The 23,908-nt window shown below is 31.6% G+C and overlaps 1 protein-coding gene across 2 annotated transcripts in view; it reads left to right on the top strand.

The window, feature by feature from the left end:
- TMTC3 (transmembrane O-mannosyltransferase targeting cadherins 3) overlaps positions 1-20,715 on the top strand; it is a gene marked incomplete at both ends in the record, with an annotated part of 35,594 nt that extends 14,879 nt beyond the window's left edge. For both annotated transcript variants that reach the window (XM_080706247.1, XM_080706246.1), the window contains 7 exons: positions 4,251-4,399; positions 7,349-7,469; positions 8,853-8,964; positions 14,725-14,828; positions 15,782-15,951; positions 17,627-17,853; positions 19,907-20,715. In XM_080706247.1, the coding sequence (XP_080562373.1) occupies positions 4,251-4,399; positions 7,349-7,469; positions 8,853-8,964; positions 14,725-14,828; positions 15,782-15,951; positions 17,627-17,853; positions 19,907-20,715 (1,692 nt within the window). The remainder of the gene's footprint in view (positions 1-4,250; positions 4,400-7,348; positions 7,470-8,852; positions 8,965-14,724; positions 14,829-15,781; positions 15,952-17,626; positions 17,854-19,906) is intronic.
- Positions 20,716-23,908: the final 3,193 nt, after the last annotated feature.

Raw genomic sequence — 23,908 nt, 5'->3', positions numbered from 1 at the left:
TCATTTTAGATGCATAGAATTAAAGTTAATGCCCTAGAGTATTTGGTCTTAATTTCCCCCTAGAATATTTAGGGTGGCAAAAGAAGAGCCTGATACTAGGTCTTAAGAAACTCCTATTAGATTCAGGTTTCTGAATAGAGAAAATTAACCTAAATAGGAGACAGTCCAATGAACAGAAAAGTAGGAAAGTGTTTTAGGAAAGACAGAATGGTTAACCTAATAAATGCTATTGAATAGAAAAGTGATATATATTGAATTTGACTTCTATAGCTCTAACAGTTACTAAGGTGAAATTTATTTCTATGGAGTGATTTGATTTAGAGATGAGAAAGATAACATAACTAGTCAATGTCAGAGAGATTATTTGGTTAATTTAGAAGCATTTGAGTATTCAGCTTTTAAAAGCAAGGGGATATCACTGAGGATTGGCTTGCAAAAACATATTTGTTTGAAATATTGATTGATTAAGTGGGCTTAAAACTAGCTACATGTTACCATGGCTACAAAAGTCTTCCTACAATTATAGGAACTTGTTTTATACCTGAGAGATGTAACAAATGGCAAAGGCAGTTTAAAGATGGATTGTCAGAGGAAAAGATTTTCAAGGTTGGAGAGGCAAGAATATATTTAAATTTAGGTACAAAGAATACAGTTAATTAGAAAGTGGTTGAATAAATGAGATAAGGGATAATGATGTTGAGATTTGTGAAGGGCAAGGGAATACTGAACACAGGTTTGATCCAAGATGGAAGGAGGAGGAAACTTGCATAGTACAAGAAGAAGGAAAATTAACATGCATGTGAATGTAGCAAGACATTAAAGGAATTCTTGTCTTATGGATCAGTTTTCTAAAGTTAGACACTATGACTCATGCAGAAATAACAGGGGTCAAAACTTTGAGAAGAGTCATGATTCAGATCATTCAGAGAGAATAGAACCTATCAGAGAAATCTGGAAATCCCGAGGATCAGTTTGAAATTAGTGATCCCAGGTTTATGAGGATATTAATATAGTCAGTTTTGGGACTTTCTCTAGAAGTGCATTTCTGCTTAAGTAAATAGTTAAATAATAGAATATATTCAAAGTTGAGGTTTCACTAAAAGAAAGAGCTAAGAAAGAAAAGGCAGAATTAAAAGTTTGGCAAATAAAATAATGCTGTAAAAAAATGTAAGCCAAATAAAAAAATAAAAAGAGAATGGTGCCAGTGAAATAAACACAGAATTCTATGGATTATACAGTATGTATGTTTAAAAAAAAAATTGTGACCTTCAGCATAACTTTGCTTTAGACATAGACTTAAAACAGGCTGGTCTTTTTTATATTTTATTAGTGCATTTTAATTATACATTATAGTGAAGTTCAAAGTGACACAAATATACCTGGCACACAGTACTTGGTGTATTTAAAACATACTTTTTATGGTGATATCTTCTGAAGATCTAAAAGAGATAAGTAAAGCAAAGGAGTACCTTTCAAGGACCATATTAACACTTACTAAATAACATGTCAAATGATCTTAGCAACATAATATAAGTCATTATCAACCCCCATTTTATTTATAAAGAAATAATCTCAAGGTGCTTTAGTAATTTACTTCATCTTACATAAGAAATAAGTGACAGATTCTTAGATTCCTTCCACTAATATCCTTTTAAAAAACAGTTGATATTACTGGAAGAAGGAAATTATAAGTTAATCATGGTTAATTAGGTTGACAGACATTAATACAGAACATTGATTAAGACTTCTAAAAAAGGTAATCATCAGAGAAATTCTTTATCACAGAACCAGTAGGTTTTCCAGAGAGATTGTTTTTCCTCTGTATACTTATACATCAGTCTATAATGTATTTTCAGATGAATTTAAAACTTAATTCCTTTCAATAAAATTGCTGTAGGACAGCCACAAATTAACAGAACATTATTTTAGTCAAGTATCTCTAGGAAATGAAAATTTAATTATATGCACTTTTAAGTTTTATATATATTTTTTGTTTTAAAAACTGAAATTTCAGCCGGGCATGGTGGCACATACTTTTAATCTCAGTATTTGGGAGGCTGAGTCAGTAGGATCATAGGTTCGAACCAGCCTCAGCTACTTAGTTAGGCCCTCCGCAACTTAGACCCTGTTTCAAAATAAAAGAATAAAAAATAGGGCTGGGGTTGTAGCTCCAAGATAAAATGCCCCTGGGTTCCATCCCCAGTACTTCAAAAAATAAACAAAACTAAAATTTCAGACATATGTGATACTTAGCAGCTTGATAGTAGTTCTTTTCCATAGATTCAATATTGCCTCATTATGAGTCATAAATGTATGAACATCCATAGAGAACGTATTCTTTTTAATGTGTATACATCTCTACATCTGTTTATAACGTGTGATAAGGAAAAGACATCCTTATTAGAAGAGTTTCACTGGAGTTGGAGGGTTAACTTAGTTATTCAATTAGGTACTATAAAACAAATCAGGTTAATAAAATATAGAAACAGATGTCCATAGAGACACATGCCCTAGTGATGACCAACTGAAATTCTTTCACAAGATTGCTAAATTTCACATGTCTGCTAGTTTTGTGTGGCATTATAATTAAGAATCTACATATCATCCTATTGTTTACAAGGGCAATAAATCTGAACATTTTATGCACTTTAGTATATAGTGTTACAGTTTTAGAATTTTTTATGGAATACAATTTATTGATTTAACCAGAGCAGTTTTACTTTTATACATGTAATAAGCCTCTAGTTAAATATGTGAGCCTTAAGAATGTTATACTAAATAATTTTAAGGTACAGAACAAAAAAATCTGCTGTCTTGTCTGAACCATACCTTATTTCATTCTTTCAAATTTCCAATGTTGTATGGTTTCTTATAATAATAAAGTTATAAAAAATGACATGTTTGTGTTACTAACCTTTGTAGCTTTGTTGAAAACCTATCAATGTCTTACTATCAGTTTATTTTGCCAAATTTGCAAAAATTAGATGGGTATTCTTTACATACTCTTAAAAAATATTTTTTATTATTCCTGTGTAACTTATTCTTTATTAGCCCTGTTTCTTATTCTTTATTTTGAAACAGGGTCTCACTGAGTTTCAAAGGGCCTCACTAAGTAGCTGTGGCTGGCTGTGAACCACGATCCTCCTGTATCAGCTCCCCCAACTGCTGGGATTACAAGTGAGCATCACGCCTGGCTCATCTGTGTTTAAAAGGCTTAATAGTATAACACTTTGCAAATGTACCCTACTTATCTGTTTATTCATTCCTGGTCACTTAAGGTGTTTCCATTTCTTGGCTGTTGTAAATAATGCAACAGTGAACATGGGGATGCAGATGTCTCGTTAATACACTGATTTTCTACCCAGTAGTGGGCCTGCTGAATGATAATCTGTTTTTAACTTTTTGAGTCTCCATAATGGCAAAACCAATTTGCATTACCCCTGCCAGTATATAATGGTTCCCTTTTCTCCATACCACTAACAATACTTGTTCTTTTATCTTTTTTTATAATAGCCTTTATTACTGGAGTAGGGTGATCTCATTGAGGTTTTGTGTTTATCTGATAGCACTGATATTTGAACCCCTTTTTATACATCTTTTGTCCATTTGTGTGTTTGCTTTTGAGAAATATTTATTCATCTCCTTTGCCCATTTTTTAATTGTACTGTGTGTGTGTGTGTGTGTGTGTGTTTTTATTACTTTTTTATGTGTATGTAGTACTGGGGATTGAACCAAAGGACATTCTACTTCTGAGCTACACCCTAAGCCCCATTTTTTTTTTATTTTTTTACTTTAAAATAGTCTTGCTAAGTTGATGAGTGCCTCACTAACTTTTTGAGGCTGAATTACAACCAGCAATTCTCCTGTCTCAGCCTCACACCCAGCATTTTATGCATGTGCAACCACACCTAGCAGCAAACATTTCTTACAGAAAATAAATGAGTATAACTAATTATGCTTTTCAAATTTAAAATGCTATGAAAGGTTTATATTTTAATTTCAAGAAGAAATCATTCCTAAACATACCTAGGAATCTTGTTTTCAAAGAAAACCCATAGATATCCTCCAGTTATAAATTCTAGAATTTAAGAACTTCCATTTCATTCACCTCTTCTTGTTTAAATTAACTTATTTTATAGAATCATTTAAAATGGTTTATGATTGTATTAATCCAAATTAAACGATAAGACTTTAGATCTAGGTGTTGGGTATTTATCTTCTAATTTAATAAACTATCTTTTTCTTTCTAGGCACTTTGTTTAATGGTATTACCATTCATTCCTGCATCGAACCTTTTTTTTCCAGTTGGATTTGTTGTTGCTGAGCGAGTACTATATGTTCCTAGTATGGGTTTCTGTATTCTGGTAGCCCATGGATGGCAGAAAATTTCAAACAAAAGGTGAATTAAAATGTTAGTTCATTTACTAAATAAATGTAAAGTTATTTTTTAATTCTTCAGTGTAAACTTGAATTTTTCAGTTTCATATTTTTTTATCTTTTGGTTTTTTATCTTGATAGTCATCTCATTTTGTCTGTAATTCAAGTTAGAAATCTAAGCTCCACTGCACCTACTCATTTTGTGTTCTTTCCATACATATATAATTTTATTTTACAGCCTGAGACAGAGCAAACTTTGAGTCAGACCCAAATGAAATCAAGGACACTATTTGAAACTAAAGTCACAAATGATCATTTCCTCTTCCATATGCAATGAATATAGTCATCCTACTTAAGTGAGTCATATTGAGTTCTTAGTATAAATAAGATGCATATAGTAAGCGATTCCTATTTATTTCTTTCACTATCTTCATTATAATCTTAGTACCCTAGTTGCCACAAACTAACAGTTTAAGAACAGTGTACTTATAAACTACCATTGTAATAGGTATTACCACATTCTATACATATGTCGTGTTGCTAAAATTGTCAAATCAAGTAAATTGTAATTGTCAGAAATGCTAGTGTAGGGAGGCCAAGACAGGAGGATTGTAGCTTTGAGGCCAACATGTAGTGACTTAGTGAGACCCTCTTTCAAAATACTAATGGCTAAAGGTATAGCTCAGAGGTAGAATCTCCTTGAGTTAGATCCCCAACACCACACATAAAAAAATAAAGCTACTATGACAGTATCTTTTTAATTTTTTATCGGTGCATTGTAGTTATACATCTTAATGGAGTACAAGATGGTAGAGGCATACATGCACACGTCACTCATTTAACCCTTCCCCAGTTCTCACCCTATTTCCTCCACCCTCCCTTCTTCTCATGTTTGGCTTTGTGATTGACTTTGATTTGATTGTGAGCATAAACCTTGTACATTAGGGAATTTCTCTATTTCCCTCCCATCCCCCTCAGGTCGCTTTAATTGTTCATCTGTATCTTTCCCTTCTTCCTCTGGATTTTTTCCTATTGCCCTTTTTCTCCCTAGTTTCTGCATATTAGGAAAAGCATCTGATTTTTTACTTTTTGCATAATGACAATATTAAATTTAGATTTGCAACTTGAAGAAGAAATGGTTACTTCTTACTTTTTTATTTTCTAGTCTCCCCTCAACCCAGAGAATTATAATTTCTCTGTACATCACTTTAGTAGCAAATTGCCTCCTACTAGCTCTATCTGATCACAACACTTTTAAATTTATTTCCTGGTTTCTATTAAAAAAAAGTCTCTCTATTGATTTTCTCTTGTGCATATTTATTTTTACTCAGATTCTTTTTCTTGTACCTGTTCTTCGAATATTTGTATTTTTCAGAATTCTACTGATAGCCACTTATGTTGCACTGCATGTGCTCATTCATGTCTAAGTTTTCACTACCATGTACCAGACATCTTCTCTTAGTTTCTAGCCATATATTCATGTAAAATCACTTTCAATTTTTGAGTGTCTACCATCTTCCAAGGGTCATAATAGATTCTTTAGATTTTTTTTCATTTCCATTATGACATTCCTAAACTATTTTTGCATATGTGAAAACTGAAGCTTATACAAGTTATCTTGAAGTACTCAAGATCATTTACAGCTAGTAAATAGTAGTCAATTCAAAGTTGCATCTGACTGCTTCCAATTACAGTTTTCTCAGTGATCCATGCTTTCTTTGTTTTGACTGAATAGATCTATCAAAACGCAGGAAAATGAACCATGTTCAGGCTCAGATCATTAATACTCATAAGATCATAGAGATTATAGATATATAACTATTATTGTTAATGAAGAATTAAGTTTTAAGTAGCCTAAAGTTAATATAAGTAATTTGCATCTGTTTTATAAAGAATTAATTTTACTGTGCTGTCTACTGAACATTTCCCACTTTAAAGTTATTCTAAGAACATTGATGGCTTCCTGCCCACTTTCAGGAAAAAGAAATCACTCACCACCCTTTAGTCACTTACACCACCCCTTATTTTTATTCAGTTTCCCTTCAATTGTATCTGAGTCTACTACCCACCTCATGAATCCAGTATTCACCCCATGGGGAGAGGTATCTCTGGTTTGGGGAATCTATGACTTATGGTATAAATTTTAAGCAGAAATATTTAAAAATTAGCCCAAGATAAGATTTTTCTGATAAATGCAATAATATTCAAGTTGTACCTGATAGTACAAAGGATTCTAGTCATAAAAGTCACGATTAAAGCATGGTTTTATTGATTTATTTTTCTGGGGATGGAACCCAGGGACAGTCTACCTCCAAGCTACACCCCAGCCCTATTTTTTATTCTTTTTATTTTGAAGCAGGGTCTCACTGAGTTCAAAGGGCCTCACTAAATCACTGAGGCTGTCTGCAAACCTGGATCCTCCTATCTTAGCTTTCTGAATGCTAGGATTACAAGCATGCACCCAGCTTCGATTTTTTTACATTCTAAACAAAAACTTTTCAAATAAAGACAGTATCAGAATATAAAGTTGGCCCTCTGTATCCATGAGTTCTAATTTGCAGATTTAAATATATCTGTTGGAGGAACAAATAGCATTTTCCAAATATGTACTTTCTCTTAACAATTATTTACAATGCATTTATGCTGTATTAGGTATTATAAATAATCTAGAGTATGTGCGTAAGTTAAGGAACTTTAAGCATGTTCAAATTTGGGAATCTTGGGGGAAGAGGACTAGAACTATTTCCTCAAAATAACAAGAGCCAACTATATAATGTAATTGAAGTTTCAATTGAAAGATCATTCATACTATTTAATTCTTTTTTTTTTTGGTTCACTTTAATATTGGATGACCATTAGAATAAATTAGATTTAAACAGGATATTAAGGAGCATTTAACACATTTCTTACCTCTCTTCTAAAGAGTTAGATGCTTTTGGTAATATAAACAATTTTTTTGTCTCTTAAACAGTGTATTAAAAAAACTATCATGGATGTGTTTGTCCGTGGTGATACTTACTCATGCCTTAAAAACACTCCACAGAAATTGGGACTGGGAGTCTGAATATACATTATTTATGTCAGCCTTGAAGGTAAAGTACTATGCAGAGTGGAAGGAAAGTATGTCATCAGTGATTTCTTGTATCCATTTTTAGGCTGTTTTTACTTAACTTTTAATCAGATGTTTAACTGTTAATGTTAAGCACTTTATCAAAAGATTAATGAAAATAATTTGTTCTTTATTTAACATATACCATAACCAAATTCTGTGGATAATAGTTAGCTATATATCCATACATATTTGAATAATTCTCCAAATGCTATACAGGTATTAGAAGTTTATATGATCAAATATTTAAATAGCAACTATATTTCATTGGTTCTTAGGGTACATATTTTTTAAGCTGATGATCTGAAATCAAAATAAATCCTACAGTGAAAGGCATTTCAAAATTAATTTGTGGCCTTTTTTCTCTCTTAATGGGACATGAAATAATGGTGAGTCATGTAATTCATCTTACATTCAGTGAAAAAAAAAATATGCAGTAAAACTTGGTACCCTAGTTTGTAAAATTAACAATGGTTACAGAATCACTGGAAAGCATTTCTATAGAAAAGACAAAATAAATCTGGAAAATATTTTTTAAAAGCACAAATTTTTTATAAGAGTTATCAGCAAAGATTCTTTTAACCCTACCTTACCAATGCCCCACTTCAAAACTCCGAATTCTTCCTTTTGACTATTTACTCTCCATTGCCAGCTTTGTTGAATTGCTGCCTCTTTCCAGTAATTTATGTGACTTCTCTGACATGTACTTAACAGATGACGCTTATACTACGCAGTATTTTGTCTCCCCAGCTCTCCATACAAAACTCATTACCATTTATATTCACCACATTTTTGTTATGCCAATGGAACTCCATAGCTTTTAGGACTTTTACTGACCCTCACTCTCAGGCCAGTGGTAAACCTATACCTCTAACCATTGCAGCTCGCTTGGCTGGGTATCATTCTCTACATGCAAGAACACCCTGCCTATCTGTGTATTCTTCAGGCACATATTGCAGTCAGTGCTCAGAAACATAATCCCAGGACTCCTGTTACCATAGTAGATTAAATAGCTCTAAATATATCGAACATAAAAGTAAATCATCAATGCAATGTTTAAATACCTTCTCATACTCCAATACCTTCTCTCCCCAAATAATGCAAATAAAAGAACTGTAGTTTTTAAACAGTGTTGTACTTTGATTAAATTTTAACATAATTATAATACATAAAATGGATGAAATCACATTCCTGTGTTTTTAGTATATTGATATAGGAGAAGAAAGTGAACTGTCATCATTTGACTCCTTCCTCATCCTCAAGGACACTTCCATGAAACATTCCAGTTTTTAATAGTATACCAAAGATCTGTGTGAATTGGAGTCATTTTAAAATTGTAACATTTCTATTTTCATTTGTATTTAAGGTAAATAAAAATAATGCCAAATTATGGAACAATGTGGGGCATGCTCTGGAAAATGAAAAGAACTTTGAGAGAGCTTTGAAATTCTTCCTACAGGCTACTCATGTTCAGCCAGGTAAGCATGATTAATTAGTAATTTAATAGGGTCTTTCTTTAAGGAAAGGAAAAAACCCTTGATCATATTTGGAAAAAATCCACTTACATTAGACATTTCAAGAGGTTTTTTTATATATACATAGGCATTAGATGGCACTGAAGTGCTTTTTTGTTGGAGCAATAGTGAATTTAAGAGAGTAGAGGAAGAATAATTGGAAGCAGTATAGAAAACTCTTTTAAAAGGTATTGGTAAGACATGCTACTAGGTATGTGGTCACGAGAAGAGATGGTGTGGCAGGGTTTTTGTTTTAATTTGGAAAAAACAAGGCATGTTTGGGGCTAATCCAGTAAAGCTGGGAAAAGTAACATAAGGTGGGGAGGAGGAGAAAAACTAGATCAATGTCACTGAATAGAGGAGAGGAGATAGATAGGATCCGGTGCACAGGGTAAAGATTTCATTCAAATGTGGACTGATGATTAAACTGTGGTAACAGAAGACAAAGTGTATGGACCTTGATAGAGAAAGATTAGTAGAAGACATGGAAGAAGCTTCTGAAGTTGTCTTCTGTTTGCTTCTGTTTTCTCAATAAAATAGAATGTGAAATCATTAGAAAGTAAATGGGAGGAAATGTTTGAGATCAAAGAATAGGAGAAAGTATAAAAGAGTGCTTTAAGACAGAAATTTTCTGTACATTTGAATCACCTAGAAATCTTACCACAAAGCATAGTCTACTATAGGTTTAGACAGAGTCTGAAATTCTCAATTTTTCATAAACACTCACATGATGCTTAGTTCAAAGATTCCAGATGGAGAAACAAAGATCTAGAAAACTAAGAAAATAATTGAAAATAATTTTCTACCGGACGTGGTGGCTCATGATTGTAATCTCAGTACTTAGGAGGCTGAGACAGGAGGATTGCAGGTTCACAGACAGCTTCAGTGAGGCCTTCAGCAACTTAGTGAGACCCTGTTTCAAAATAAAGAATAAAAAATAGGGCAGGGCATGTAACTTGGAGGTAGAAAGCCCCTGGGTTCCATCCCTAGTACCGCAAAAAATAGTAATAATAATTTCCTATTATAGATGAGAAAAATATAGCATCATTGTCAAATAGCTCATAACACTCTACTTGAGATTAGTAATGAATTTAAATTAAACCAGTTAGTGTGGTTGCATTTTTTCTCCTGCTACTACTTTTTTAGCCACAGTAGTGATGTTTCAGGCATGAAGAATTTAGTTAAACAGGAATTCCCTCCCACCTTTCTCTTTTCCCTCTCATTCAACTTGCACCATACACTAGTCATCTGCACTAGTCATCTTTAATAACCCATCTCACATGGCCTCTCTTCTGGAATACTTTCTTATCTTAGGAGCTAGAGGCAAATATTTTTAATTTATAAATCTTCAACTTGTTCTCTTTCCTATAATATTTACAATTTTAATTTTTATCTAGTGCTATATTTTATTTATTTAAAATATTTAGTTATTTAAACTATGGAGCTTCCTGGGGACAGCATAAAATATTGGCATCATCTTTTACTTTCCTTATCTTGTAGGATCCTATAGTAGTCAAGAGTCACTAAATGTGACAGTTTTAATTCATTACTTTTTCAAGCTTTTTAGAATCATTTTAGAAGTTTTTAGAGAAGTTGTCATCTTTCATGTCACATGCACAAGGACTTTGAGATTCTTAAAATGTTATTCAGTCTCCTTTAGTCACATTTCTCATTTTTAAATTTAAATAATAATTTCCACCTCATAGCCTTGTTGTAAAGGCTAAATTATATGTGTGGATGTATGTATGCATGTTCAGGTTAAACTAGTAAATAGTGTCTTGTCACAAAATGCGGCAGGTATAGTACTCAGTTTTAAATAATTTTCCACATCGTGAACTGCCACTTATTACTGTTTTTGAGATACTTGGTGAACTTATCTCCTTAGGTATGACTTCACTACCACACTTTCAGAATTACTATTTCTAATAAGCCATGGGCAGGAAGACAGGTCATCACATTTATTAGAATTTGTCATAAATAAGCCACATAAAGGTATAAACTTGAATGACGTTCAGAGACTTTTATTCTTTGTTTTATAGCTGTGTTCATAATGAATCTGGCAGAAGAAATGTATTTTTTTTTTAAACTGTAGTGTGACTAGATATAAGGAGGTAGATGTTAAAGGGGGAGGATAGGGCTAAGAAGGGAAAAGTTATGCTAGTTAGTTAAGAACTTGTACTCTGGTGTCAGATGTCTTATCAAATTCAATACAGTTATTCTAAATTTTCTATCAAGAAATGTCACATTAGGTAAAACAATTGATTTTGGGGGTTTTTGTTGTTTTTTGATAGTTATAAGTATGTTTTTAAAATCCCAATAAAAGCAAAGATGAAGTTTTGCAGATGAAATTAGTTTCCATACATAATTTTAAGAGTCAAGGATAGACTTTCTTCAAAAAGCAACAAAATTTTCTAAATTTTTTTTTTTGCTTTTCTTTTGTTTTGCCTAAAGATGATTTCACTTCTAAATCATAAATCTTTGGAAACTGTCTAATAAGAAAAGGATGGTGGACCTGTACTTTGATACCATTTGAATGGAAATACTTGTTACAAGAATTTTTAGGAGTTGCCAAATACTTACAGATTTTTCTTTTTAAACAAACGGACAGTTTTGTGGCTAAGAAATACTGGAAAGGAACATAAATGCCTTGAACAGTAGTAGTATGAGAATACCTACCATCACTCTTTCTCTGCTCAAGCATCATTAGCCATACACTATTGTCTGATCATTGCCATCTACATCACATGGGAGTCAGTGGTGTGTCCACTAACTGTTGTCATTTTAGAGGAGTGGAAAATGTAAACTAAGTTTCAAGATAACTACTACTATTGTAATGTGATGTGCAAATCTATGGTTTCTTGGTGATAAAGTTGAGGTACTGCTAATTCTACTGGGATTTGGTGCCTGTGTTTTTAAATGATAAAAATTCTAACTTTTGTAGAGGTTAGTAAAAATTAAAATGTTTTTTAGATGGGCTTGGTAATGCTTCTTTTTAATCCCAGTACTTGGGAGGCTGTGACAGGAGGATCACACTTTGCCACCAGATTGAGCAGTTCAGCAAGCTATCGGCAACGTAGCAAAACCCTGTTTCCCAATAAAACATAAAATAGGGCTGGGGTGTAAAACAGGTAGAAAACCCCCTAAGTTCAGTTCCCAGTACCACTGTCAGAAAAAAATATATTTTTAATTGTTTTCTCTTCCAAGTTCACAAATGTTGAATACTGTTCATGAATCACTTGGAAGTGAAGAAAGAGAAACAATATATATAAATAACTCTTTAAAAGATATATGCTATACAGACAAATAAAGATTTTAGCAATAAAAGTCTGAACTAAGTCCTGTTGTGAAAAGGAATATGAAAACTGGTTGACCTTAAATCAGAGAGGAGGGATAGGAGGGAAAGCAGACCATGATTTTGTGCATAGGCACAGGTGTGTGTTAGTATTGTAAACACACACTAATACAGATAAGTTTATAACATTGGTGATGGGTGATTTGCAAGTTCCTTTCTTGTCTGATTTCCCTGATAAGAATAAGGTATTAGAGATTTGAGAGGAGAAGGAATGAACTGCTAGTCAACTGAGGTTCTAAAAATGTTATTTCATTAGAGAAGTAGTATTGACAGTACATTTGAGAGTTGCTGCTGTTGGTTTGAATAGTGCACTCAGAAGAACAATCTTGATATTTGACATTTTCTGTAGCTCTTTAGTTATTTTTAGTGTCATTGATTTTTTTTTCTGTCTTGTCTTTTTCTTACCTTGTTTCAAATTCAAATTTACCTTAGAAGTAATGCTATTTCCTAAACCCTCTGAAGCCTTATAACTTTATAACTTAAAACATTGCTTAGAAATTATGTCTGTCATTTTATTAGCTATGTTGAATTGTCCTTTTGATGCCAAAGAATATCTGATTGCTACCTTTGTTCTTTGAGAAAGTGGAGATACTGTACCCTAATGTCTGAAGTCTGCTCTAATAACAGTATCTCTTTGCCATAAGGCATTATTCCAGTGGGCAATAATTCGCCTCATTTTTTTATGTAAGTAAATAACCTCTTTTTTTTTCCTAGTCCTTTTTGGGACTGTTTTCAGTAACATTTTAAATACTCAGTTGACCTATTATACTTTATCTAAATTTCCCATTTAGATTTTTTAGGTTAAACTCTTACTCTTTAATTTTTTCAGGTTCTATATATGCTTAGTTTTTCCTAAATAAGTTCCTATTTCTATAACAAATAAATTATCTGTTGTTCAAAAAAACAAGTGAGTTTTATAAAATAAAGATTACCTACTCTGTATTTTTATATATACTTGGTAATACAATGATTTTTTTTAATCCTAGCTGTGCAATATAATTTCCTTTGAAATGTTTCTAAAACTACACAGGTATTCTTACTTTCTGCCACAATTAAGGATGGCTAACCTAAGCATCTTTTAGTTTTTCTTTTTTTTTTTTTTTGCTTGACCCCTTACTGATTTTATGTGACTCAGCAATGCATCTAAAAATAAAAACTCACTTTCTTGCTCACAGCTTTGCCCACCAATGCTCTAATCAAACTTATACTACATCTGCCAGTTTTTCAGCAGTACACACAATTTCCAGCTTGAAACACAATGTGGCAAGATCTTAGTTAGGACTGTCACTCTTCTCCTAGGATAATGCTCAGAATAGATACAGATATGCGCAGCCCCTATGTTTCCTGGGAGTTGCAGTCAGAGAAATACTATTCCATAATTGCAAATTCATTGATGTCACAGGAAAGTATTGTAAACATAAGTTGAAAGTTTTTCATGTCATTTAGTTATTCATGTTGAATAAAAGTAATTTAAGATCTCTCTTCCTTTCATCTTTGTTCCAAACCTGTAAAATATTTACTGGGTAGTGTATGTTGTTTAAAAACTAGTGTGCAGCCGGCATGGTGGCTCACACTTGTAATCCCGGCATTTGGGAGGCTGAGACAGGATGATCCAGGTTCACAGACAACCTCAGCTACTTACTGAGGCCCTTAGCAACTCAGTGAGATCCTGTTTCAAAATAATGAATAAAAAATAGGGCTGAGGGTGTAGCTCAGACATAGAATACCCCTGGGTTCCATCCTCAGTACAAAAAAAAAAAAAAAAAATGGTGTGCATTGAGTCCTCATAGCTTTCCTAATTAAACATTTTTTCTTTCTCTGAAATAATTTGTGACTCTTTTTCATTTTTCATATCAGAAAAGGAGACGTAAGTTTCTGACATTCTGCTATTAACACAACCCTTTTTCTTATTCTTTTTGTTATTATCTCTCACCATGGTGCATAATTGTTAACTTTAACACTTGAGCCAATTCTAGGAATCATGATAATCCTTTTTGCTTATGGAATAGAGCCTTGATTTTTTGAGGGAATTTCAAAGCTACAAGATTAAGGTGAAGCTACGAGATTAAGATTATAGTGAAGAAAAGTGATATAAATTTCATCATCACCTCTATCTCCATCCAAAAGTCCATGCAAATAGTTTTTCATGTTGTGTGTATTTTTTGTTTACAGTACTTTAAGTAATTTTGTAGTGTATAGTTGCTCATAAATTATACCAAATATTAAAAAATCTTCAGAGAGAATGTAGGGCCTGTTTTCTGCTTTTGAATTCTTTTGCCTAGTCCATTTGTTTCTAGAAGCATGTCTTCTCGGTAATTTACATTGAATACTGTTTAGTGTATTTGTCAACAAGTCTTTGTTTTCAATTTTAGATGATATTGGTGCTCACATGAATGTAGGAAGAACTTATAAAAATTTAAATAGAACTCGAGAAGCTGAAGAATCTTACATGATGGCTAAATCACTAATGCCTCAAGTAAGTTGTGATATTTCATTGTGGCATGTCTGTTATGTGTCCATATTGAATAGAATTAACTAGATGGAAAATTCTTTTTTGTATTTTGATGATATAAAATTAAGGTGTATAATAAATCTTCTATTCCTATAAATTTTATAAATGATTTTATTTGCTTTTCTAGGTCACTTAATTTTTTTAATATTTTTATAATCCACTTATAATCCTAGATCTTTGAGAATGGCTGTTATATTTTCTTAAGTTATCATGAGTTAAATGACTTTAAATAATGAGAATTATATTTATGTACCTTAAGCACTAAATTCAACCTTATTCCTAAAAAGAATACAAATAATAAAATTAGTGGGTATATCTCTATTGCTCTGTTGCATTCATCAGTTATTATAACTGATTTAAGTTTAAGATTCTTTGAATACAACGTTACAGTATCAAGGATTGAAGATCTGATCTGTAACTCTCAGTGTCAGAAAAGATAATTTAATGTGGGATGTAGATTTCTTGTTATTATAATACAATGATAGCAATATTAATCATGATTGGGCAATTTAATAAATTTTCTAATAGCCAAGTTGGACTATATGATAGTTCTTAGCACATAACTACTGTGTATGTTAAAATCTTGAATCCATGTATATTATGTATGCTAACCTTTAGATTCCTGTTCTGATCCAGATTTACAAAGGGACCTTGCCCTCCAAAAATTCTGATTTACCTGACTTCACTAAAAGATAGATGTAAAAGATAGATGCTAATGATGATTCACCAAACTGGCATGAATAAAAATTGCATCCTTCCATACAGAAAATATTATTTACATTTTTTCAATAGAATAATACTGTTTTTTATGACTTATTTTGATGCATTAGAACTAGCAGCATACTCATCTGATGGTTTCTGTGGTACTTTACATGGTACTGAAATTAAATTATGAAAGTGCCTTTTCTTTTATACAGATTATTCCTGGTAAAAAATATGCAGCCAGAATTGCCCCTAACCATCTAAATGTTTATATCAATCTGGCTAACCTGATCCGAGCAAATGAGTCCCGCCTGGAAGAAGCAGATCAACTGTACCGACAAGCAATAAGCATGAGGCCTGACTTCAAGCAGGCTTATATTAGCAGGTATCATAGTTCACTTTAGAGATAACTCTGCAGAAGATTGAAGCTGCATCTGCATCTCCATATTGATTAAATTAGCATGCTTTTTTTTACATGATTTTATTCTAACAGCCAAGTACATAGATTATAGCTTATTTTAGAAGGACAAATTAAATTGATTCGGTCAGGCATGATGGTGCAATCCCAATACTTGAGAGGCTAAAACAGGAGGACTGCAGGTTCCAGACCAGCCTCAGCAACTTAGTGACACTCTCAGCAACCTAATGAGACCCTGTTTCAAATAAAAAATAAAAAGTACTGAGGGAATAACTTAGAGGTAAAATGCTTCTGGGGTCAATTCCCACTACCATAAAAACTAAATAAACTGATTTGAAATTGACATAGGAATCCTACTTTTAATAGCTAACTTAAGTTTATATTAAAGAAAAGATAGAAAAAGTTCCTTCTAATTTCATTTTCTTTTCATCACCAAAATCTTTTTTCCCCCCTCTATTTAAAACATCTGTAACTTATATTTTTCTGATAGTTACTTCCACTGTTGAACTCTTAGGAGCTTTTTAAATAAATTTTGAGAGTTGCCTTATTATTAATATCGTAGCCACAACTTCTTGGTCATCAGTTAAAAAAAATATTTTCTAGCATCATAAATTGAAATGACACAATATCCTGTGTAAGTACTACCATTTGTATAGTTGAGGAAACTGTATGTTAAACTTTGGTTTATAACCTGGCCAGGAAACCTTAATAACACTGTTTCTATGGGAAAAGTGCATTCAAAAATTAACTTTTTGAGATACACATCTACTTTTTAACTGGGAGTTTTCTTTTTTAGCCTTACCCAGTACTCATTGTTTCATGTCTTAATCCATAAATATTCAGTATTCTCTGCATTAAAAATAATATAATTGAACTTATTCTTGGAAGTTGTTTTAATGAAAATATTAATAAAAATTATAAGTAAAATGATATATTTGCTACATTTCTAGCAGAAAATGGAATCACACTAGAAAGATGATACAGAGTGATTCTAAGCAGATCTCCAATTCTAAATGTTTCTCAGAGTTATCTGCAGGTGGCACTATTGTCCTTCTACCAAGTTGACTCTTAATGATATTTCCTTTTTTTAATGAATGGTCATTTCATACTTTGAATGATACTAAATTAATATAAGGAGTTATAAATTTCTGGTGTTGTTGTTTATTTATACAGTTAGCCTTATACCATAAATTAAGACTGAAATTTTCCATAACTACCATATTAATTTTTTCATCAGCTAGTATAATTTTATTAATTGGCAAATTCACTGATCTCCCAGTCTGATTACATTCATTTTTATGACTCATTATAGTCTTAAAAATATTTAAGATATATTTTTTTTAATTTTTCTGTTGCTTTCTTTCTTAGATATCTACCCAGATCTTATCCTTTAAAGTCAGGTGTTTTTCTTTGCTTAGTAATATTTGAAAATACATCAAGCCAAATTTGTTGAACTAAAGAGTTCAGATTTGAAAGTAGCTTCAGAGTGTTATTTTTTTTAAATAACATTTTTGAAAAGAAACTTTTAAGTTTAAAGGGGAAGAAAAGTTGTATGTGGAAAGGCTTAAAACTTGTCAAAAATAGAATCTATAAACTGACAGGGTAATGTTGTAAGTAAAACCTCATCTTTGTTTTTTCACAGGGGAGAATTGCTTTTAAAAATGAATAAACCTCTCAAAGCAAAGGAAGCATATCTTAAAGCACTAGAGCTGGACAGAAATAATGCAGATCTTTGGTACAACTTGGCAATTGTGTATATTGAACTTAAAGAACCAAATGAAGCCCTGAAAAACTTTAATCGTGCTTTAGAACTAAATCCAAAGCACAAGCTAGCATTATTCAATTCTGCTATATTAATGCAGGAATCAGGTATGTTTTCTCAAAATACATCTATAATCAAATTGTAGTTTGGAATATAATAAAACCTTATTTAAATTCCATTACCCAAAACAAACATACTTGGACGTATAGTTTATAATAGAACTGTACCTAAATGAATTAAAGTAAAAACATTTAAAATTACTGAAGCTCTTCTCAAGTAAAATGCACTAACATAAATTATAGTACTAATTCTTCATTCTTTTGGTATATGTTAAGTCCAATTTTTTAGGCAGTCTATTAAGCAATACCTAATTGTTTTTTAGTCTATGCATGTAAACAAACTTCTTGTATATCAAATATAGTCTAAATAATACCTTTTTGTGAAATTTTTTTCATAATTAGTTCTAAGTAACCAAGAGCAGCATGTAGTTTTAAAAAATAGCATTATATTTTTCTTTTTTTCTTTTTTTTTTTTTTTTTTTGTGGGTCTGGGGATGGAACCCAGGAGCATTCGACTTCCCTGCCCTATTTATTTTATTCTTTATTTTGAAACTGGGTCTCACTGAGTTGCAGAGGGCCTCACTAAGTAGCTGAAGCTGTCTGCAAACCATGATCCTCCAGTCTCAGCCTCCCGAATGCTGGGATTACAAGCGTGCGCCACCACACCCAGCTATATTTTTCTTTAGTTACAAGAAAAAATACTTTAGGAATCTTTTTATATCTAGCTTTACTAAGTTCTCCAAGATATTATGTAATTTCCTATCATTTTTAAAGCTAGATTACACATCACAATAAATCTTTATCTTTGATTAATATTTTTATAGGAATTTTAATTCTCCCTCACAAACAGCATATGTGATTCATAATTTTTTCAGTTTTTTTGTTGGAAATTTTTTATTTATACTTTTAATTATTTACTAAATATATGTCTTAAAATTTATGTAAAAATGAAAGAATCTTAAAATTTTAACATTTTAGAACTTAGGAGAGGACCTTTAAGTTTACTTTTACCAGTCTTCTATTTAGTATTTTAAAAAGTAAAATCAAGCCAGGTGTGGTGATGCACGCTTGTAATCCCTGCTCTTGGGAGGCAGAGACAGGAGGATCCAAATAAAATATAAATTAGGTCTGGGAGTATAGTCCGGAGGTAGAAGGGTTCCATCCTTAGTACCACCAAAAAAAAAAAAAAGGTGAGGTCAAAATAGACCTAATGACCTAAGCCCTAATTTCATATGGCTGCTTTAGTAGCTAGTCCAAGATAAGGGCTAAAGCCTATTGATTTATTTTCAATTTTTTCTTATCATGTTATCAGTTAAAATAACAGAAAGAAGTCTTTATAAAGCCTGCTATTAAAAAACAATATAAATGTAGAGAAAATCTAATATTTTGTAAGATTATCTTACCTTAATAGTCATGAAATCTACTCACTACCCAAAATAAGATTGGACCCTAAGGTGTATATAGTTGTAAAAATTGAAAAGGTTATTTGCAGTGTAAATTATTTCAATAAGTGCTTGTAATTCAAATCTTAATTCTATATATTTAATGGTATGTTTTTGCTCTTGAAATATCTAAAAATTTTGACATAGCATACCAAAAAATCTGAGTTAGTAATTCTGAAACTATTTTTAATACAAATAATAGTTGTTATTTGCTGAGCATTTTTACAATATATGTCATGTAATTCTTAGCAAATTCAGTAAGGTAACTTAGAGAAGTTAAATAATTTGTTCAGTATATAAAGTAATAATATTAACAGAATCAAGATTGAGTATGTGTCTTTGGGGAAATCCTATGCCGTATTCTCTTAATTCTCTACTCTTCCTCTATTATTGCCTCTGAGTTTCTAAATTATGAGGTGATTCCTCCCATTTTGGTTTCTGAAGCATTCTTACTGCTTTAAAGGAAATGATTTGTCATTTCTGTCATTTCAGTGTTACACATTTAGTTTTCAAATGAAAACAGGCTTTTGCTTCCTGTTTCTTTATGGAAATTAGTTGCTTTGATGCTATGTTTTGTAATCTGAATATTTGAAATGACTGTTTCTTAGATGTAACAAAATTGATAATATTTTTTCTTCTTTTTAAAAAACTTTTCTTAGGTGAGGTTAAACTCAGACCAGAAGCTAGAAAAAGACTTCTAAACTATGTAAACGAAGAACCACAAGATGCTAATGGCTACTTCAATTTGGGAATGCTTGCCATGGATGACAATAAGGACACTGAGGCAGAGATATGGATGAAGAAAGCAATCAAATTACAAGCTGACTTCAGAAGTGCTTTGTTTAATCTGGCTCTCCTGTATTCTCAGACTGCAAAGGAATTAAAAGCTCTGCCAATTTTAGAAGAGTTACTGAGATACTACCCTGATCATATCAAGGGTCTTATTTTAAAAGGAGACATTCTGATGAATCAAAAGAAAGATATACTTGGAGCAAAAAAATGTTTTGAAAAGATTTTGGAAATGGATCCAAGCAATGTACAAGGAAAACACAATCTTTGTGTTGTTTATTTTGAAGAGAAGGACTTATTTAAAGCTGAAAGATGCCTGGTTGAAACATTGGCGTTAGCACCACATGAAGAATATATTCAACGCCATTTGAGTATAGTCAGGGATAAAATTTCCTCCTCTAGTTTTATAGAACAGCCAATATTCCCACCTGGTAAGACTTCAGTTGGAGAAGGAAACAAAATTCCAGCTGAAAATGTAAAAGAAATCGGAAGTGAATCCAGACCAACACAGATGATAAAAACAAGTGATAATAAAAGTCAGTCTAACAAACAGTTAGCAAAAAATACAGACAAAGAGGCCCCCCACAAAACAACAAAAGACATCAAGGAAATTGAAAAGAAAAGAGTGGCTGCTTTAAAAAGGCTAGAAGAGATTGAACGTATTTTAAATGGAGAATAGCATTATTCTTTATCATGTGACTATGTATTCAAAGAACCTCAGTCTTTATTACATAATTGCATGTACTGGGAGCTCTGAAAAATATCAGGAATATGTTACAGCCTATCATGAGCTGCCTCTACATAGGATTAAAATAAGATTTTCACTAAAGACTGTCTTACCACAAGATATGTGTTATGTAAGATAGAGTAGAAATTTTTGGTTTTGGTGAATAGAGCATAAACACTTCAAATTACAGGATGTAATTTTTTATTACAGAAGAAAGATTTTTTTTCTGGCAGAATAATCATTATAAAACTCTGAATTAAAAATCATTTCAGGTCTGAATGGTGATTCTTTGAGGACAAATTCAACATATGCTGGTTCATTCTGTGAATTCCCATTAGCCTGCGTCATTTTCTCTTAACCTCTTGGAACCCAACAATGGGTTTAAAACTTATTGGACACATTCTCTTTTTTTAAGTATTTTTTCTGTTAAATCAAGGAATTCTACACTATAAAAGAATACTGTCTTTATGTTAAATGCTATGGTTCATTTTGGGGAGGAATGCTGGGTAAGACATTTTCAAATGAATTATGACATGTTTAAGAACATATTTTCATAACTGCATACTCTTCACTCTAAAATGCAGTTTGAAAGTAAGTAAAATGTCAAATATTTCTAATGGTGCTCATATATACTGTATTTTCTTTTTTCACGTTGAGAATGTCAAAACATAAACCATATAATCATGACTATATTTTTACTTTTAATTCGCACATGTTTCTTAGGGTCACAGTCATATTGAAAAGTCCCGATAACTAACCGTAGACTTTTGAGTAATGAATTAGTATAATTCTCTTTAATCTTAGTATTAGCTTTCTGGTTGTATTTGAATTTTGATTTTGTTTCCTAAGTCACACCTTAATCTTTCTTAGATAAGTTAAGCCACTAAATTCAGTTCTGTTTAACTGAAAGGCAAAACAATGTGACACAAAGTTTATTTTTGAACACTAAATTCTTGATAACTTGTTGTGGTATATATTTTTATTAAATATTTATTTTGACTACTGAGCTTTCATAAAAATTTTAAAGCTGTTTTAATTCTATCAAGTGTGAAAAACAAATTGCTAGTGCATTTGCCTGTATGTGCATATATTATGGTTTAACCAAAATTGTATCATATTTGGCCTATTGTCCAGTTATAGAGATAATTAGCCTAAGATACAATTAATAAATTTGTCATTGAATTTTGGCAAGTTCAAACCTTTAAAATATTATAGATACAAATCAAACTTACAGATTTAGATCTGATTTTATCTTGAATTAAAATACATTTCCAATGAGTTTTTATAATACCTAATAACGTTGACTTTAATTTAAAATGTTAAGGCTCAAGTGAGCTGTCATTATGGGATAGTAACTCTAATTATGTAGTATTTCAAAAACTATATTTTTTTAGTTCCTTTGAGATAACTAATTTCTAACAATATATGTCACAGAAACCATATTCCAGTAATGTTTTTTAAGAACTGTTTTATAAATAGGTCACAAGAAATATGATCTGTATTAAAGGCCCAGTCTTATTAGGTTCCCAGAGGATCTGGCATAGATTTTTTTTTTTTTTTTTTAGGCAAGCATAGGTGCCAGTGGGTATTAATTCTAGACCCAGGAGATTTTGTTAAACATCAAAGCAATATCTTATTTCAATTCTTAGATTATGGCTTTGTGATTTCAGATATAAGGTGAAGAATACCTCATATATTATGACTTGAAAATAAAATTATGTTATTTGTATGTTCTCTTCATATATCTTGAGGAAGAGTTTCTGAGTGTATCTCTTAGGCTACAGTTTTAAGTGAAGGACAGACAGTTCAGGAAAGTAAAAAGCAATCCTTCATGGTTACAGACCAAAATAAAAGTTTAAATAATACTTTAATGAATTTATATAACTCTTCAAATGACAAAGAGTATATATTAATGTTATCCAATGATTTTTATAGAAAATTAACTTCCATACTGGCACTTAGAATAAGTGTCTATAACATAGGAAGTACTGACAGGAAGTACTCATAAACTTGAATTTTAAGTAATGTATTTGATTCAAATCCATCCTGAGTAATAATTATTCCAAATCATTGATTTTTAATATGGTCCACACTCCATGACAATTAAATCTGAATTTCTGGAAGATGGAACCATGCTTTGGTTTTTCCAAAACTTCCAGTGATACCAATTTGCAACTAGTGTTAAGGACCACTGATCTAAATTAGTTCAGGAAAATTCTTTTTTCTCTCCTTTATTAACTTTTTAGATTAGTAATATAACCCAATTCAGATATGGTGGTTTAAGTTCCACTAAGGTGTTTGTTTTGATAAAAAACATGCATTTCTTGAAAGTTAAGATCTTAAAGTTCTATTAAACTTGCTTATGTGTAAAATTATTGTTTCTTATTTATAAACTCAAAAATTTTATTCAAACTGTTTAGGTGAGAAAGATAATGGATTGTTTTTCTTCTGTAGCTGCCTTTTTTAAGAGATAGGGGTGGAGACACTCAAGACCAGTTCACTAACCTAAGGTTCAGAGTTGTGGATCTCTAAATTTGGAAAAGAGAGCCTTGTCAAAAGTATGTGTGTTGGTAAATGGATGGAGTTTTAATTCTTGTTATTTTACAGAATATATACCAGAAGTTCTAGCAAAGCTTTGACAATCCCCAGGAAGCAATGTTATGTTACTCCACTACTTCTTAGAAGATAAAATTAGGTTTCTCAAATTGCTCTTATGTGTGTTACAGCCATTTGGGATTGGAACTTTTATAATTATTCTGGTTAGTAATTTTCTGAAGTTGATGATGTGGAGAATAAAATATGGATATGGAGAATAACAGAATTTTAAATTTTGTGTTTATTGTTACATAAATATTTGATATATGAATTATACAATTCTAATAAGATCTCATGCCTTTTCATTCGTCTAATTTGAGCTCTCAATTTCATGTTATAGAATGCTTCTATAAAGATGCTTTAATGAAAAATATTAAGAAAATATATAGATTTGTATGTCAATTTATACTTCAGAAATCCATATATTTGTCATATTTATTTTTTTAAAAATCTAATTGCATGACTAAATTGTATTTAAAATGAACTCCTAATAATACCTGGTAACTTTGTCCAAAATTTTATGCGTGGGAAGCTGTGAGCCATCCATGTT

Source organism: Muscardinus avellanarius, assembly GCF_963383645.1.
Source record: "Muscardinus avellanarius genome assembly, chromosome: 11".
Lineage (NCBI taxonomy): Eukaryota > Metazoa > Chordata > Mammalia > Rodentia > Gliridae > Muscardinus > Muscardinus avellanarius.
This window is presented reverse-complemented; position numbering and strand designations above follow the sequence as displayed.